The 16,438-nt window shown below is 35.8% G+C and overlaps 1 protein-coding gene across 1 annotated transcript in view; it reads right to left on the bottom strand.

Moving 5' to 3' along the window:
• Positions 1–16,438, bottom strand: part of LOC117790110 (protein timeless homolog) — a 73,342-nt gene that overhangs the window by 35,199 nt on the left and 21,705 nt on the right. The window contains exons 8-11 of the mRNA XM_034629394.1: positions 15,247–15,415; positions 13,339–13,472; positions 13,196–13,276; positions 7,806–7,906 (exon numbers count right to left, since the gene is read on the bottom strand). Coding sequence (XP_034485285.1) covers positions 7,806–7,906; positions 13,196–13,276; positions 13,339–13,472; positions 15,247–15,415 — 485 coding nt within the window. The remainder of the gene's footprint in view (positions 1–7,805; positions 7,907–13,195; positions 13,277–13,338; positions 13,473–15,246; positions 15,416–16,438) is intronic.

Consider the following 16,438-nt stretch of genomic DNA (forward strand, 5'->3'; position numbering starts at 1 on the left):
ACGATAAAAAGTTGTGCAACCATCTTGCGAGCCACAGGAACCGCAGCCAAGCAACTAAAGGACCAAGGACCACAGTCATTGCACAGTTTTTCAACTTTTTGTGGCTTTGTAATTGGAATACAAGAACAAGGCGCGTGCACACGAGCAACAGGAAGATAGATAAAGCTAAAAAGAATGAGTAAGAGAGCAGAAGTGGAAGTGGAAATGGAAGCGGGAGCGGGAGGGGAAGCTACTAACAACAGGCGTTCAAGCGTTCGTCTTAAGCAATTCAGAAGGATTTATTTTCGGCCACAAAAGCGAAATGCCGAGCAAAGCGGGCTAACAACAATTAAAGTAATGCTGACCAACAATCTAGGCCCGATTGGGTGGGATTACCAGAGAACTGCCATAGACGCACAAAATCTTAATTAAGGAACTTCCAAGTGGGCAAGTGTCAGGCTGTGCAGTCGCCCACTCGGAGGGTTGAGTTCTGCCCTTTTTTATACTCAGCACAAAACTGGACTACAATGGCTCCACAATAGACCCAAGGAAAGGAGACCAGCTAGCAACCAACAGCTAGCAGAAAGTAATCCACGTGCCCAGTGCTGGGCCATTGTCAAATTTAATGAAGGTTTTCATGCTCATGACATGCGCAGCTGGCCAAGATTTAGTAACTTTTTTAAGATGACTCCAACCAGTTACTGACTGCTTGTCCCCAAACAAACTCCAATGAGTTAATTCGATATTTGACACTTTTGGGTCACATTCCCCAAAAACGGAATTTTACTCTCACTGTGCAGTGAGAACAGTTAATAAAGTTTTGTTGAGTCCGGCGTAATTATTTGCCTGCTAAATGACTTTTAGACGACATTTTTGGGGCCATAAATGGGGGCGATTTACCAAGTTATGTGAAAATAAGTTGCTTTTTCTGGCCGCTGGCCATTGCATATTTACAGTTGGCAGTTGACATTTGGCAGTTGGCTGTGGCTAGATCGTAAATAACGGCAGATAATTGGACATTGCCAAAAATGTAAAACAATATCCATTTAAGCCAACAATAATTAAACTTAATTGTACTGTACATTTCAAATTCCAAATGTAAAAAAAAAATATAACAAATACTTACTTTTATGAATGCATGGCAAATAGTTTATACAAATTTCAATTGAAAATATTCTGTGTTGAGCAAATATTAAGATAGAATACAATAAATAAAACGCAAAGCAAATATTTGCATTTCATTTTGCGCATTTTACCAACTTGTAAATGCCACAAGAGCAACAAAAACAGAAATAGCAGCAACTAATTGCCAAATATTTAACAAACTAAAACCAAAAAGTTTATAAATAATAAATAGTTTTAACAATTTAACAAAAACAAAACATGAACAAACTATAGAATAACGCAGAGAAAATAATTATAAAAAAAAAAACTAAATCTATTTACACAGTTTGAATATTTACTTATTCAGTTTAGACAAATGCCACGCCCTAAACGTATGCGACGCCCAAATTTGATATTGTTCATACGAATAGATCCAAAAGCACTTGCCAAAGTATTAAAATTTCTGTGTGTATTTGTAAATAAGTAGATTATTTAATAAAACTATAGACATTTGTGTAGTTGATTCTCGAAATTGAAATGTTTGCTAGATTTGCTCCTATAGTGCAGCCAACATCTTGGCACAAGGCATCAAATATAAATAAATAGTTAATAAAGATATTGCGAAAATAAATAATAAATATTACATATATGATGTATTTAGCTAATAAGTATTAATAGAAACCGATGAGTAAACGCTGAGAAGCCAAATTTTATGACAACTTCTCAAATCAAAAGTTTTAATGGCATCCACAAAAAATGCAAAATAAAAACTGAAAATTATTTAATTACAAAAAAAAACCGTGATAAAAAAGATATTTTTATTAAAGGGAGGAAGCAATTTTTTTACTGGAATGATATTTGTTATAATTAACAAAGAATATGCAGAGCCGGATTAACTTTTTATAGGCAACATTCTTTCAGGTAAATCAATATAAAACATTTAATTAACTAGTACAAACAGGATTATGTTACCATAGACAAAGACAGAATTACCAATATAAATAACACACTTTGCAATGACCATCTGAATTGGGTCAAGCTCATCTGTTCAGTCGTGTTTTAGTATACTTATATATATGCCTCCCTTTTCCGTGTTAACATCTTGACTACTTCAAGAATTCAACAGAGCAAGAGCCAATCGGCAATTTGCATTAATAATGAAGATCTGACCAGATGAACATGACAATAAAAATAAACGTGAAATTAGTGACGCAGGCGACACTTAAACATGGAATTGTGCACAAAAGGAAAAACCCACATAACACCAATAAAGCACACACACAGACACACAACTCTCACACACACGCACAACTAACAATACAACTCTCATTGGTTAAGTTAAATAGCCTGACTAAACAAAACAGCGAACATTTTTATTTCAAATCCAATTATTTAACATCAAACTGCAATCAGATGATTGTGTCCAGCAACAGGAAAGCATACATATACAATTATATGTATTTGTGTGTGCTTATTTTGTGCGCTCCTGTATGCGTGTGTGTGTGTGTGTGTGTGTGTGAAAACTGCTGCGAAAATTGCCGACAAAATGAAAGTCAATTGGCATTTTTTTTCCGTTGCCCTTTCTCGCAGCCTTTATGTTTTTCTTCTTTTTTTTTGTCCACTGAAAGAACAGAAATCGCCAAATTGAGGGCACACCAACACACACATGTGTATAAAGTAATTTGTGTATTTGTGTGTGTGATGAAATATTCAATATTGCAACAAGATGAACGTGGCATCCAATAACATTAAAATTCCCATTCGATTACGAGCCGATGGAGGCCAACAAATGTCGTTCCAAATGTGACCAACTGTCGCCAAAAAAAGGTTAATGACAGAAAAAATATATATATGATAATGCAAGTAAACCATAAAGAAATTTGTTACAGTTAAGCATACGACAGCCACGTGTTGACATTTCAATCTTTTTATTGTTATCTTAATATTACCTTATTGTTATATCTTTGTTTTTTTTCCACAATCTAAACGGGCTTAAATAAAGTTTCATTAGTGGTAGCAAATAAAGTTTTGGTTAACATTAGATATGTACAATATTAAAATATCGATAAAACGAGCAATTTTAATACAGCTCTAAAGATAATTTCTGCGGAAAAACTTCAGAATTTCGCTACCTAACAGAAAGGTAATTTAATCATTAACTAATTTTAAAAAAAAAAGGAGGCAGAGAATTGAAATTGGCAATTAAATAAAGTTGCCTAGGGGGTTATGCCTGAGAAACAATTGAAATGTTAAATTTTTTATTCAATTAACTTTCGCAGCTTTTTAAAAGGAAATTTAAAATTTAAAACACTCACACACTCAAAAACTTTGTCTAATTGATTTTGAAGCTGCGTTGCAGTGCAGGCAAATGGCGTTCCATTAGCATCAGACAAGTTGGAGGCAAAAAAAAAAAAAATGGAAGAGCGCAAGTCAACTTACGAATTTTGTTGTTGTTGTTGTGTTTTTTATATAAATATGCAAACAATTTTTGTGGCTGTTTGGGCCTGAGCTGATTCTGATGTGCAAAAAGCACACACACACACACACACTCAACTTTAAATTGCATTCATATTTAATGCAGCGCCAGCAGCGCCGCCAAAAGCGCGGCCACATTACGTATACGCAATGTAGTGCTCCATTGGGACACATTGCTTAATTTCTCTGCAACTCAAATGCATGGGGACAGAGCGGATGGTTGCAAGAGCAACCATGTGTGACACTCACACAAAAAAATACATACACATATATAGATATATATATATATATTTATTTGTATATATGTGCATGCATAAAAGCAAATGTCAAATGTGAAGAGCAGAAAACAGGAAAAGGAAGAAAAAATCGCATAATGTATACGGCATTTTTGCTACATTTGCGTGCAGAGAGAGTAAAAAAAAAAAAACCAGGCATTTGGGTGGCCAAGAGGCGGTTTTGGGGGGTGGTAACGATTTCATTTCATGGTTTTGCACTCGTTATGACTTTTGCCCCATGCCTTATGCTCTGCTTGCTTTTTATTGTCGCCCAGTTGCGATTGCGTTGTTGCGTCCCCAAAGTGTGCATCGTTTTATGTTTACTAGAGGTAGAAATCGACTCCTCCCACACCACACTCCCTCATCCCCCATGGCCCCACCCAGAGTACAGTTTGACAAATTTTATTTAAACATCGCCCAGCCACGAAAGACGACATCGGGTTCCCAAACGCAGCAAGTTTTGTTTTTCAATTTAAACTTTAAATTTCACATGTTTCTATAACATTTTATTGTGAATGTCGCTACCGCCAGCTGTGGCCGGGCCGCATCTCTAGAGAAAGGTGTTTGTGTTTGCTCAATCGTTAAGGTAAGTCTTGAGATTTCATTTCCAAGTATTTCTACGCTACAAGTTTAAAGCAAGCATATATTTTGCTAAAAATAACAAGTGCTGTTTAATAACGACAAGAGAAGAGAACCAATTAGCATGATCAACAAATTAGTATGACATAACTGACATATTCACAGCTAGTCATGTTCAGTTAAATAATTACCGCATTGATTAGAATAGCACAAGTTGAGCTAATGACAACAGTATACCCAGAACTGAGCTAACCCAATCATCATAAACAAATTGCAGCTATTAAAGGGCAAGTGTGGACTACATATAGACAAAGGGGAGTAATAAAACTGCAATGGGATAAGCCAAACGAAAGGCAAATCAGTGACAAGCCAGCGCCAGCTCGTGTCACCTAATTGAGTAAGTATTCTTGGCTGGAGCTGGACCCGTACTCGGACCATGTCTGCTCCACACACACACACACACACACAAGTCTAAGTGGCTTTGGCTTTAGCTTTGGCGCATCCTCCTTACTCTGGCAGCTGTAGCAGTGGAAGTTGTGGCCATGTCAAGTTGCAAATGTACTGTGTGTGTCGTGTGACTCTGTTTTGTGGATATTTTATTTCATTTTATTGTATTTTATTCGTTTTTTTTTCCAACACTTCTTGCTGTTGTTCTTGTTGAGCTTTGTTGTGTGCTTTTCTTTTTATTTGTGTTCATAACATAAACTTTGTATTTTTATGCGAACGAGAGAGAGCAACAAAGAGAAAGGGAACGTGGAAAACACTGGCTGGCAGGACAAGCAGCAGGCCAAGTTGTTTACGCTGGGAAATCAGTTAAGAACTTGGCGCACATACACTTACATATGTATATAAATATATATATATATATACTTGCTGCTGTCCCCGTTAACACTCTGCACTTTTTGTTGTTTTACCACATGAGTGGATTTTTGTGTTATTTCTGTGCGCGTCTCGTTGCTGATTTGACTTGGGTGCAAAGGGGGCATCATCATTTATTATGCGCGCCACAAATCGAAATCAGCAATGCGACTTGATTAAGATTTAACTCTGTCTCTCTGTCTCCCCTTCCCCCACAAACCACACACACACACACACACACACGCACATATATAATATTGAATTAAATTAAAATTGAATTGCAAAATGAAATGGAAACAATAAACAGTACACAATAGGCACGCACCATAAATTATTTAAAAAGTCTATTCAATTTTTGTTGCTTGTCTTTCGACCAACACAATGCATAAAAAAAATGAAAATGAACAAAAATAAAAATAAAAAAAAAACGTTAATTAAACGAAAACCACATGCAACATGCAGTTTGTGGTGGCTGGTAATTAATAAAATTCGCAGATACGAAATACGAACTGGACACAGACTGATCCAAAAGCCACTTTGGGGACTGTTTCATGTTAGCGCATTAGTATTAACATTTAATATTCGAATTAATACCCTATAGCAAATGTCTAGCTGCAAGTGCTATTTTATTTTTTTTTAAAAGCTGCCTTTTTAACAGCACTTTCAACAATCTATTTTCTGGCTTTGCACAGCAAAAAACTAGCATGAAAATCCTTTTCATATTTTAAGTAACCTTTAAATTAACAAGTTGTTTAAATTGCCAGCAAAGATTTCAGCTTTTCTTTGCAATTTAATTTTTTTTAAATAATTATTATATCGCAGGGTATTTGCGAGCCGTGTCAAACAGTTCTGGGTTTATTTTTTGCACCGCATACGTATATTGCACATTGTTATAGCCAGACCACTGTCAACTGGCCATCAATCCATAGGCTGTATGGGACGGGGGGGGAAGGCGTTAAGCTGTCCAGCAAATCCCATGGATACTGTTAGAATGAGGCGCGGTTTTTGTCTGGGGGCTTAACGAGCTTGACGCTAAAAATGATGACACAGACACAAAAGGGTTGAAACGCTTTGAGCAAATCGAGTTCTCTTTCATCTGGACGCAAGGACGAACAGGACATTGCGTCAGACGCTTCAAGGCATAGACAGCAGCAATCTAAACAATTGAGGGAATATTGCATTTTTTTTGTGCGACAATGCAAAGCAAAATCGACTTTAACCAACTATAAACTACAATTGCAGCTGAAATATATATGTAGATATATTGAAGAAATAACTATATTGAAATTTATTACCATACAAAACAGAAGCAAGCGAATACTTTTTAATGAAAATCATAATTTATATTTTATTTAACAAAAAATAAAATAGCAAACTTCAACAAGTTCTTTTTCGTTCTCAATTCCTCTAAATCTCCGTATCTCCGTATAAGTAATATATTTCTTTATATAGACATTTTTTATTTAGCGTGTATGCTCGTAATTCATAAAAATATTGTCAGGCTTGGATATGTTTTAAAAGGCTTGTCATAAACTTTTCCCAAAACCGTTGCAGGTGTGTGCAGCTGCAAAATATTTGACTGCATTGACAGCGATAAGTCATATCGAATATAAACATATAGAAAATAAACGTGTATACGTAGATATGCAGGATATAAGCTGCGCATTGTGAGTGAGCTGCATGAAAATTGAATTGACGTGTTAGTGTTTTGCAGAGGAAGCCAAGGAATATATATATATGTTTCCATGCACTAAAGGAAATGGACAGTAAACTGTGAATGTTGCCTAGACTTTTCAATCGAATGAAGCGACAATGCAAACAACGAATTTTACATGTCAATGCACTTGGCAGAGCATCCAAAGCGAAAAACAAAAAAATAAAAAATAATAAAAATAAATACCATAACCAAAACAAAAGAAAACAATTACGCGTTTAATATATTTTCATTTGGCAGAGCAAATTCAATTCGCTTTTTGCTGCTTCTGACTACTGAATTACAAAGCAGAGCAAGGGGCAAAGGAAGTGGGGAAAAGGAAGTTGGCCAGTCGTCCTGAAGTCCTGCGCTGCCATTTTTTACTTTTAATGAAGCGCAAGAATTTCTGTTGGATAATTTGTTAAGCGCAGGACAGCCAGAAGGCAAAAAGCCAAAGGAGCCTGCGAAAAAAATATACTTAGACAGCATCACTCGTAGTGCAACAAGGACACTCACACACACACACACACACACACACACACAACCATTTACAGCTCTGAAAGTTGCGCTATAATTTGGCTTCTTTCGACCAGTAAATTTATAAAGTAGACATGCAAAATAGAGCGCTAGAATTAGCCTGAAACACAGCTGAAAAATTAAGGCAAAAAGGGGAAGAGACAGTGCAAGATAAATGGCACGCAAATGCCAAGTGGCAGATTTTCATTTTTAATTAAAAGAACGGTCAAACCGCGTAAGTTGTTAAATGTGGCCAGGGTGACCTTTCGTAATGCTTTGCAATAAAGCATAATTAACCAAAAAAAAATAATAAAGCCAGCACTAACCTGTTGTAATGTTGTGCATAAAAATCTCACGCAAAAGCAACAATTCATCTTCAGGTGCAGCGGTAATTGAACCGAATACATCATCCTCTGGCCAGACCTCCCTGTGAGATAATAAATTAATGTTATGAAATACAAGAGAAAATTGTACACTGTTATTTATAATATAACCAAAGAATCAACCCGAAACCAAGAAAAGGTTACGCTCTTGGTTCCGGTACGTTCCGAAACAACTATTTCGGTAAAAGGTTCTATTTCAGTTTTCTTCATTCGGTTTCGGTATCAGTACCGGTGCGTAACGTTACTCGAAATCAATTTTGAAACATTTAAAAATGATAAGGTGTCGTTTAATAAGGATTTTAAAATATGATAAAATTTGAATGCAGAATCCATTTAGATTCCAAAACATGATCAAAATGACATTCGGCTTGAAAATCGGTAGAGTTTTGACAAAGTTATGACAGTTCAAAGTTGCTCAAGCCTCTGAACTAGCAACTTTACAAGTCAAAATATTTTTAAATTTTGACATGATTTTTAAAAATAAAATGAAAGGCCCTCACCAAGTTTAAAGTGTTGTATTATACTAACTACAATATAAGGAGTTGATTAAAAGTAAAAACTTAAGATTTAAAATTTTGAACTTTCACAATTTCAAAGGGGGGACCCTTACCATTAACGTTGAACAATGGCTATGATGGTCGAAAAATAATAAAATTCTCTAAATGAAAAAAAATGGAACGAATCATGATCAAAATGGCATTCCGATTGAAAATCTGGTCAGTTTTCTTCAAGTTATGACAGTTGGAAGTTTGTGAACTCTTTGACCTTGCAATTTTACCACAACCAGACTGGTACAAGCGTTTCGGTTTTCGGTTCTTGTAAAAAAAGAAGAATTTCAGTTACGGTTTCAGTCCGTTTGCTAAAAATGAAACGGTTAATTCCGGTTAACGTTTCCGATACCGGTTACGGTGTAATTCCCTGATATAAGCTTTTATTAATCATAATATAAATCTATACGCATTACGAAAAAAGAAATTATTTTTAAGATTCGAGACTCATTTGAAGTATCTATTTATGTGTAACTGAATACAGAAATAAAATCAAATTCAATCTAGCCATATGAAGTAAACTTAATTAGATTGATTGAACGGCTTCTAAATTTTAATTTATATGCACTCAATATTGAAAAATAAGCAAAAGGAGTTGACTTTTAGCCATGGTCTTTATTGGTACCTGCAGCACAAACGCCACGTCATGAGCAACAACAACAATAATGGCAATGTTATGGCAACAATAACAAGATTTCACATCATGCTGCAAAATCCCGACGCAGCACATGCAACAAGCGAAGCTTTTAGCTTTCACAAAATGAAATTGATGCGTTTAAAATTGCGTTAAAATTTCTTGTGTTGCTCAACACAGCAACACACATACAAACACACACACACATAAACAGGGCAACACACACACACACACATAAACCATTTATTGGTAATGGGAACTCCTTGTGCCACCTCGTGTTGCATTTCTGGTTTCATTTTTGGTGCAGCACACAAATAATCCTTGCGTGCTGTTCATGTTGCATGTAGGGTGTTGTGTGTGTGTGTGTATGTGTGTGTGTGATGCGTGCGCCAGTTGCAGGCTTTGCGCCATTGCCGTTGTCGTTGCTGCTGTTAATTTAATATTTGAAAGCAGCTTAATATGCAACTCATACACAGATAGAAAAAAGTATGTCAGAGCGAGAGCGCAAAAGAGAAAGAGAGAGAGAGAGAGAGATAGAGAGAGGCACACATAGACTGGCAACCTGCTTAGCATTGAATACTACGTCTCTGGCCATATCAGTAACAGCCATGCAACGTGTTGCAGCTGCAGCTTTTGGCCATTGCGTTTAGTTCGCGTTCTGTTTGTGGTGCGATAGTGCAACTTATGTTTCTCGCTGTCAAGCGCCAATAAATTGACAGACATGCCACATTCTACACACACACACACACACACACACACACACGCGCGCACACCTCGCCTAGGAATAGGGGCAACAGTTAAAAACAGTTTTAGATTTTTGCATGGTAAATGACAATCCTGTTTCGTTGGGGAACAAGTTATGGCATTCTGGGGACCACTGGGGGTTTTCTCATTAGTCGTTACCAAGGCTAATGTCATACTCGTAATTACAGTTGCAACTGCCGCCGATGCTGGTCGGGTCTGGTCTGGTCTGCAGTTTGTTCATTCAAAAGTTACACAACATATTTTATACGCTTTTCCTATTTGCCAAGCGACCCCATAATGCAATTAGTGGTTTCGATGCCGAAGACCGAACCAAATATTGGTTAATTATGTACCAGAAAAATGTAATATGCGCCATATCAAAATGAACTAGTCGGAGATCCCGACCTTAGAATACCCGTTACTTATTTATATATATATATCAAAGTACTTTAAAGAAATTACTACCCAACAAAAACTACTGCATACTTTTAGGTGATTGTATTAAAATAATAACTTTATTATTAACTTTGGTTAGCTATTACTTCCGTTCTACTTGTCTGATCTTGCTGCGGTTAAGTGAGATTATAGATAATATTAATAGATAACGTTATTTACCAAAAAAATTTTATTATCTTAAAAACTGTGGGTGTGGTGGTTTTTTGCGATTTCCGGGGGCGGAGGGGAGTGTGGCTTAAATTTTAAACAAACTTAATCTGCGTGGGGTATATAGAAATCTGTGTGCCACATTTGGTTGCTCTACCTCTTATAGTCTCTGAGATCCTTTTGTTCATGCAGACAGACAGACGGACAGACGGACATGGCTATATCGACATGACTATTGATACTGATCAAGAATATATATATACTTTATAGGGTCGGAGATGCCTTCTTCTCCCTGTTACATACATTCCAACGAACACAATATACCCTTTTACTGATTTTTTAAGTAACGGGTATAAAAATAGGACAGTCTATGGTTGACCTTTAAAAATGTGTATTCTACAGCTTTAACAAGGTGTGTTTAATTTATATAACGCAATTGAAAAGGGTCTTCATTTACTTATTTATTTATTTATTTATGCACGACTTTAAGCACTCGGCAAAGAAAAAATTACCAAGTTAAAGATGACAAATACTTTAACTAACACAAATCATTATATTTTCTGTATCCATTGATTAAAGTAAAAGCTATTGTTTTGATTTCTTCAGTTCGACAATAAGTGCCTGATAAATTGGTTAAACATGATCTACAAGTCAGCTTAAAAGCTTTAAAATGCAAAGTAGTCACTGGGAAAATTGCAACAATTCTAAATAAAAGCTACGACAGCGGAAGCAGACGTTGGCTAAAATAAGCTTAGTTAAGAGAAATACGTAGAGAGAGATTGTGTGGAGGAAAGGGGAAGCACTGTGGAGCGAATAAAAGTTGCAGCTAAAATGAAGTTTGAATAAACATTTTTCGCATTTACTTCACTTAAAAGTTTTTCTAGCTGACATTTCTGTGCGCTTGGCGCAGCCATTAAGCCGCTGGCGGGAAAGCAAAAACCAAAACGTTTTTCAGTTTTCCCACTTCATTGCCGTTTTTGCTCTCTCTCTCTCTCTCTCTCTCTATATTGTTAATAAAATGAAAAACATAATAGTGTGACTTGGCAAGTATTTAAAAATTCTAGGCAGACCGGCAGCACATATATTCATTTGGCATTCGGGCATGGCTGGAAGGCACTTACATGCCACGCCAGACACATATGCACAGTATATGTATATTTATTATTTGCGTGTGCTTTGTGTAAGTACAACTTTAGTTTATTTTCAATATTTTTGTTTACCCAAAAAATGTTTGCCGAGGAGTCAGTGGCAACAAAAAAACATATACAGCATAACTCCCCAGACGGCGAGTGCAAAAAGTTGCAGACAAAAGGCAGATGAAGTGCGAGTGGGCGGAAAGCGTTGGGAGCATTGGGTGCAGAGGGTTCTATGCATATCGCATTTTAATTTATTAGCACAAAAAGCGTCTAGACCTTTTTAAGCTGCTACTGCAGCAACAGCTATGGCAACAGAAACAACTGCTGCTTTCTACATTTTAATGCAACAATTTCGTTGGCAACAATTAAAATGCACATAAATTTAAATGAACTTACATAGTGTAAAAATTGCGTATACGCCATGTGAAGTGAGTACAAAACAACCCAGCTGAGCCACAAACAAAATAATCCAGAAATATATTTTACAAGTCTATTGTCAATAATTGTTAAGGGACATCTGCGATTTTATTCACTGAGTAATAGAATTTTATTGATTTTCAGCAAGCCAAGAGACATGAATTTCGAGTTAACAAAACTCCCTCGGTGTAGCGCAATTATCAGTTGAGGTAGAAAATTTTAACGATGTTGATAAATAAATGACTTGGAAATATTTAAGCCACATTTCGATAGCTGTGTCTGAAAGATGCGGCAGCCTTTGACAGCAATAACATCTGTTGGGGGCGTCTGGCTTGTTTAAATGTTGACGCGCAAGAAGGTAAATTATTTTCACGCAATTTTCCAGCACAAACAATAAACATGGAGCTTTACATAATTGAGATGGCAATTGAATTGAAACGCAGTCGCCTTCAACAGAGCCCTGGTCCAGCTAAAGCCAGTGACAGAGTTGATTGCGATGCAGAACCTTTGCACATAATGAGCAGCAGCAGCAGAAGGACACAGAACTCCGTGCGCTCCCATTATCTGTAGTTACCACAGCACCTGGCAACTCGACCATCTGACCGGAATGCGGGCGTGCGTTGCCTTAACAATAAATAAAAACTATTTAATTTAAGGACCGCACTGTGCATCGAGCTGCTTTTCAGCCAAGGACAGTCTCTGTGCTGAGGACAGAAAATCGCTGAGCAAAATATGAAATATAAACAGAGGACGTTAAAACAGATAAAAAGAAAATGCACAACAAAAGAAAAAACAATGGAAGCGTATAATAGCACAAAGTGTTTGCTTATGAGATACCCTGTAGCCAAATCTAACAAGCTATGTAAACATAAACACCGATAATACTTTGAAATAAGACAATTTTGCTGAATTAGAGTAAATACACTTCAACCGGTCGGAAATTTCATTTTCTTACATTTTAATAGTTACAGGGTATAGCAGAAACACACTGCAGAGCCAACGGATGCTACAACGTGCTCTGCTTTCCTTTTTACCTGGGTTAATTTATTATGCGAATTGCTTTTATATATTTTCTGTGCTGCGCACAATGGGGAGAAGAAATACCTGACCCGCAGCGAGCAACAGTCAATGTCAAGTTATTAAAAGAAGGATTTTCAAAAGGATTACTGCTGCAAGTTGTTGCTCAATTTGAAATTTTCAACAGCGACAAAGTCCATTCCACAGTTACCTACAGTTGAAAGGCAAACTCACCTGGCGGATCTTAGCAAGGAAATTCCATGTTCCAATTTTCCACTGCGCAGGAATTTATTAATGTGCGTCATACAATCTTCACTGTAAGTCAAAAATATGAACAATAAAATCACAATTTATTATTTAATTAATTGCTTGCTTACCGTTGATCATCGATGGACTTCTCGGAAGCTGCGTCAAATGGTAAAGGCTGTTCGTGTTCCGGTAATTGCAACTCTGTGGCTAAGAGCAGACTTACTTCCGATGCCATTTCGGCCCACTTGCTCGATAACTCTTCCTAAAATTGGAAATTAACATATATTAACAAAAAAAAACGGTTGTCTTTCGATCTATAAAATATACAGATATTTAAACATGCCGCCATTGCAAATATGAAAATTAAAATCACATATTAAAATCAATCCCCAACTGTCTGCTAGCGTTTAAAATTTTATCATTGACCAAAAAAATTGTGTACACAATGTAAAAGTCATAAATGCAATGTTTGAAACGCATTTAAATGCCAACAAAATATTCATTTATGTTTTATAAAATTCAACGAATAATTGTAAATTTACACGTTTCCTTTAATATCCCGCACGTTAACTAAAAATATTTGCATGTCTGTCCTTATCGGCCTTGTTAACAATGCATATTTTAATTGCGCGTCTATCGATAGCGAGGCCATTGGCATATTTTCGTGTTTAATACCACATATTTTAATATGAACGCAGAACAGAACAGAAAATCATTGTTTTCGATACCCTGCAATAAAAAGCAAGCGGGAAGTCAGGTCCCCAAAATTTATAAAAAAAGCCTGGAATTCCTTCGAGAAATAAAATTAACTATAATTTGTTATTTTTCTTAATTTAGCTACAGAGAAAAATATATATATGAGACGTTTGCAGGATATCTTTCAGTTGAGCAATTTCGAACAAACCATAACCACATATGTATGCTATATTTAAGGTACATATTCAAAGCTATTGTTTTGTATATTTTTTGTGCTAATATTTTAACAGCTTTTATAAAAAGCCGCACAGACAAAAGCACTTTTTTCAATTGTTTTTCCGATTTGTTTTTTAAGTGCACATACAATATTGTTGGCATTTTAACCAACGCCAAATGCTTGAACTTCCAAATGAATTGCTTAAAATTGAATTCAATGGGTGTTTTTAAATGGAAGGGGGTGGGGCTGTCAACAATTGCAACAAAGGGCGGGCGTGACAACGGCTGTGCCAATAAATATGTCAAAAATTAGCACAGCTAAAGGCTTGCAGAAAAAAATGAGAGCATGTCCGTCTGAACCACACGGTCTACGTTTACTGAGTTCAAAATGGCGGCCACAGAATTGCAATACGCAGCAAATGCAGAGGCCGGAAATCACGCTTGGTGGTGCATCAAACACGTCCAAGTGTCCAAAAAACAAAGCGAAAGGTTTAAAATTGTCAAAGGTTACGATACGTCTGAATACGTCTACATAGCAATTATATATAAAAGTCATTAAGATGCTCTTAATTGGGAGATTTTTTGGCCATAATAGACACAAATATCTTAGGAATATAAATACATAATAATAAAATGTTGAATAAAGTTATTAATTTTATAATTTAACCAGAAATCGAATCGTAGCTAATATTTTACTAAGTACCGTAAAAGTGAAATCCCTTAAAACCCATAGGTCAGTTTCTTTGAAGGTATAATAAATAGTTAGACTAAAGAGAACATAAATAATTAAAGAAACGAGCAAATAAATGATACCAACGACTGCGACATCGACAGCGAACTTTATTTTATTTTATACCATATTTTCAGTCAATTAAATTTCACGATCAAACCTATAAATCTTTTGCGCCGGCAATATAGACGACAATTGTTTTTTGACCCAACCGCTGTCGCTTTTGGCTATTTGTTTTAAATTTTATTGCCAATTTAGAGAATATTTTATGGCGCACACAGCGGGCGGCGTATGGCGGAGCAGCGACCAACACCCGCAACCCAAATGATGTCATTTAATGCAGCAATTTATTTATAAGCATTAAAAATTTCAATTTCAACTTTGTTTAACTCACCTCCGTCGGCTGCGTTGGCTTTGACTTGGTCGCTGGATGTTGCTTCTTGCCACCGCGCTTGCCACCGCCAGCTCGTCGTTTGTCCTGCACAACAACCGCATCCTGGCAGAAGCGTTCCATCATTTTAATAAATAAATTTGCTGTTTCCACAACATCACGCAAAAAGACCCTGGTGTTGTAGAAGAGAGAAGAAAAAGAAACAATTAGTTTATCAAATTAATGCATATACAAACAATAATTAAATTCTTTAATTTGATTTTTTCAAATTGAATAAAAACACTAAAAAATATGACCACACATGTTGAAAATTCAATTAATCTTGGCAAGTGGTTATTTATTTTAACGACAACCTTTCACTGGACCCATAAAATTGCAATTAATTCTATTTCCCAGCTCATGAAATCAAAAAATGGTTAATATTCATTTGATATTGTATTTGCCTATTAGTTTAACAGATGACACATTGCGGTTTATAATAATAATAAAATTTATAAAAGTCATCCATAAGCGAATTGAAATACTTCAGGCAGAATCTCATGTATCCTAAATTATCTAGATGATACAAATTTAAATGCAGAATCAATTTGGGGACCAAATCTTGATCAAAATGATATTCCGCTTGAAAACCCTTTAAGTTTCGATAAAGTTATGAGAGATCAAAGTTTTTGAAAAAATATGTCATGTATGGCAAATTTTCTAGGTGATACAAATTTAAATGCAGACTTAATTAAGAGGCCAAATCATGATCAAAATGACATTCCGCTTGAAAATCGGTTAATTTTTGATGAAGTTATGAGAGATCAAAGTTATTGAAAAAATGTCAAGGGGTATGTATGGAAAATTGGATGATAGATGGCTTAGAATCGAAAAATATCAAATTATTTAGATGATACAAATTTAAATGCAGACTTAATAAAGAGGCCAAATCATGATCAAAATGACAAACCGCTTAAAAATCGGTTAATTTTTGATGAAGTTATGAGAGATCAAAGTTATTGAAAAAATGTCAAGGGGTATGTATGGAAAATTGGATGATAGATGGCTTAGTATCGAAAAAATATCAAATTTTTTAGATGATACAAATTTAAATGCAGACTTAATTTAGAGGCCAAATCATGATCAAAATGACATTCCGCTTGAAAATCGGTTAATTTTTGATGAAGTTATGAGAGATCAAAGTTATTGAAAAAAT

Source organism: Drosophila innubila (assembly GCF_004354385.1).
Source record: "Drosophila innubila isolate TH190305 chromosome 3R unlocalized genomic scaffold, UK_Dinn_1.0 2_E_3R, whole genome shotgun sequence".
Classification (NCBI taxonomy): Eukaryota; Metazoa; Arthropoda; class Insecta; order Diptera; family Drosophilidae; genus Drosophila; species Drosophila innubila.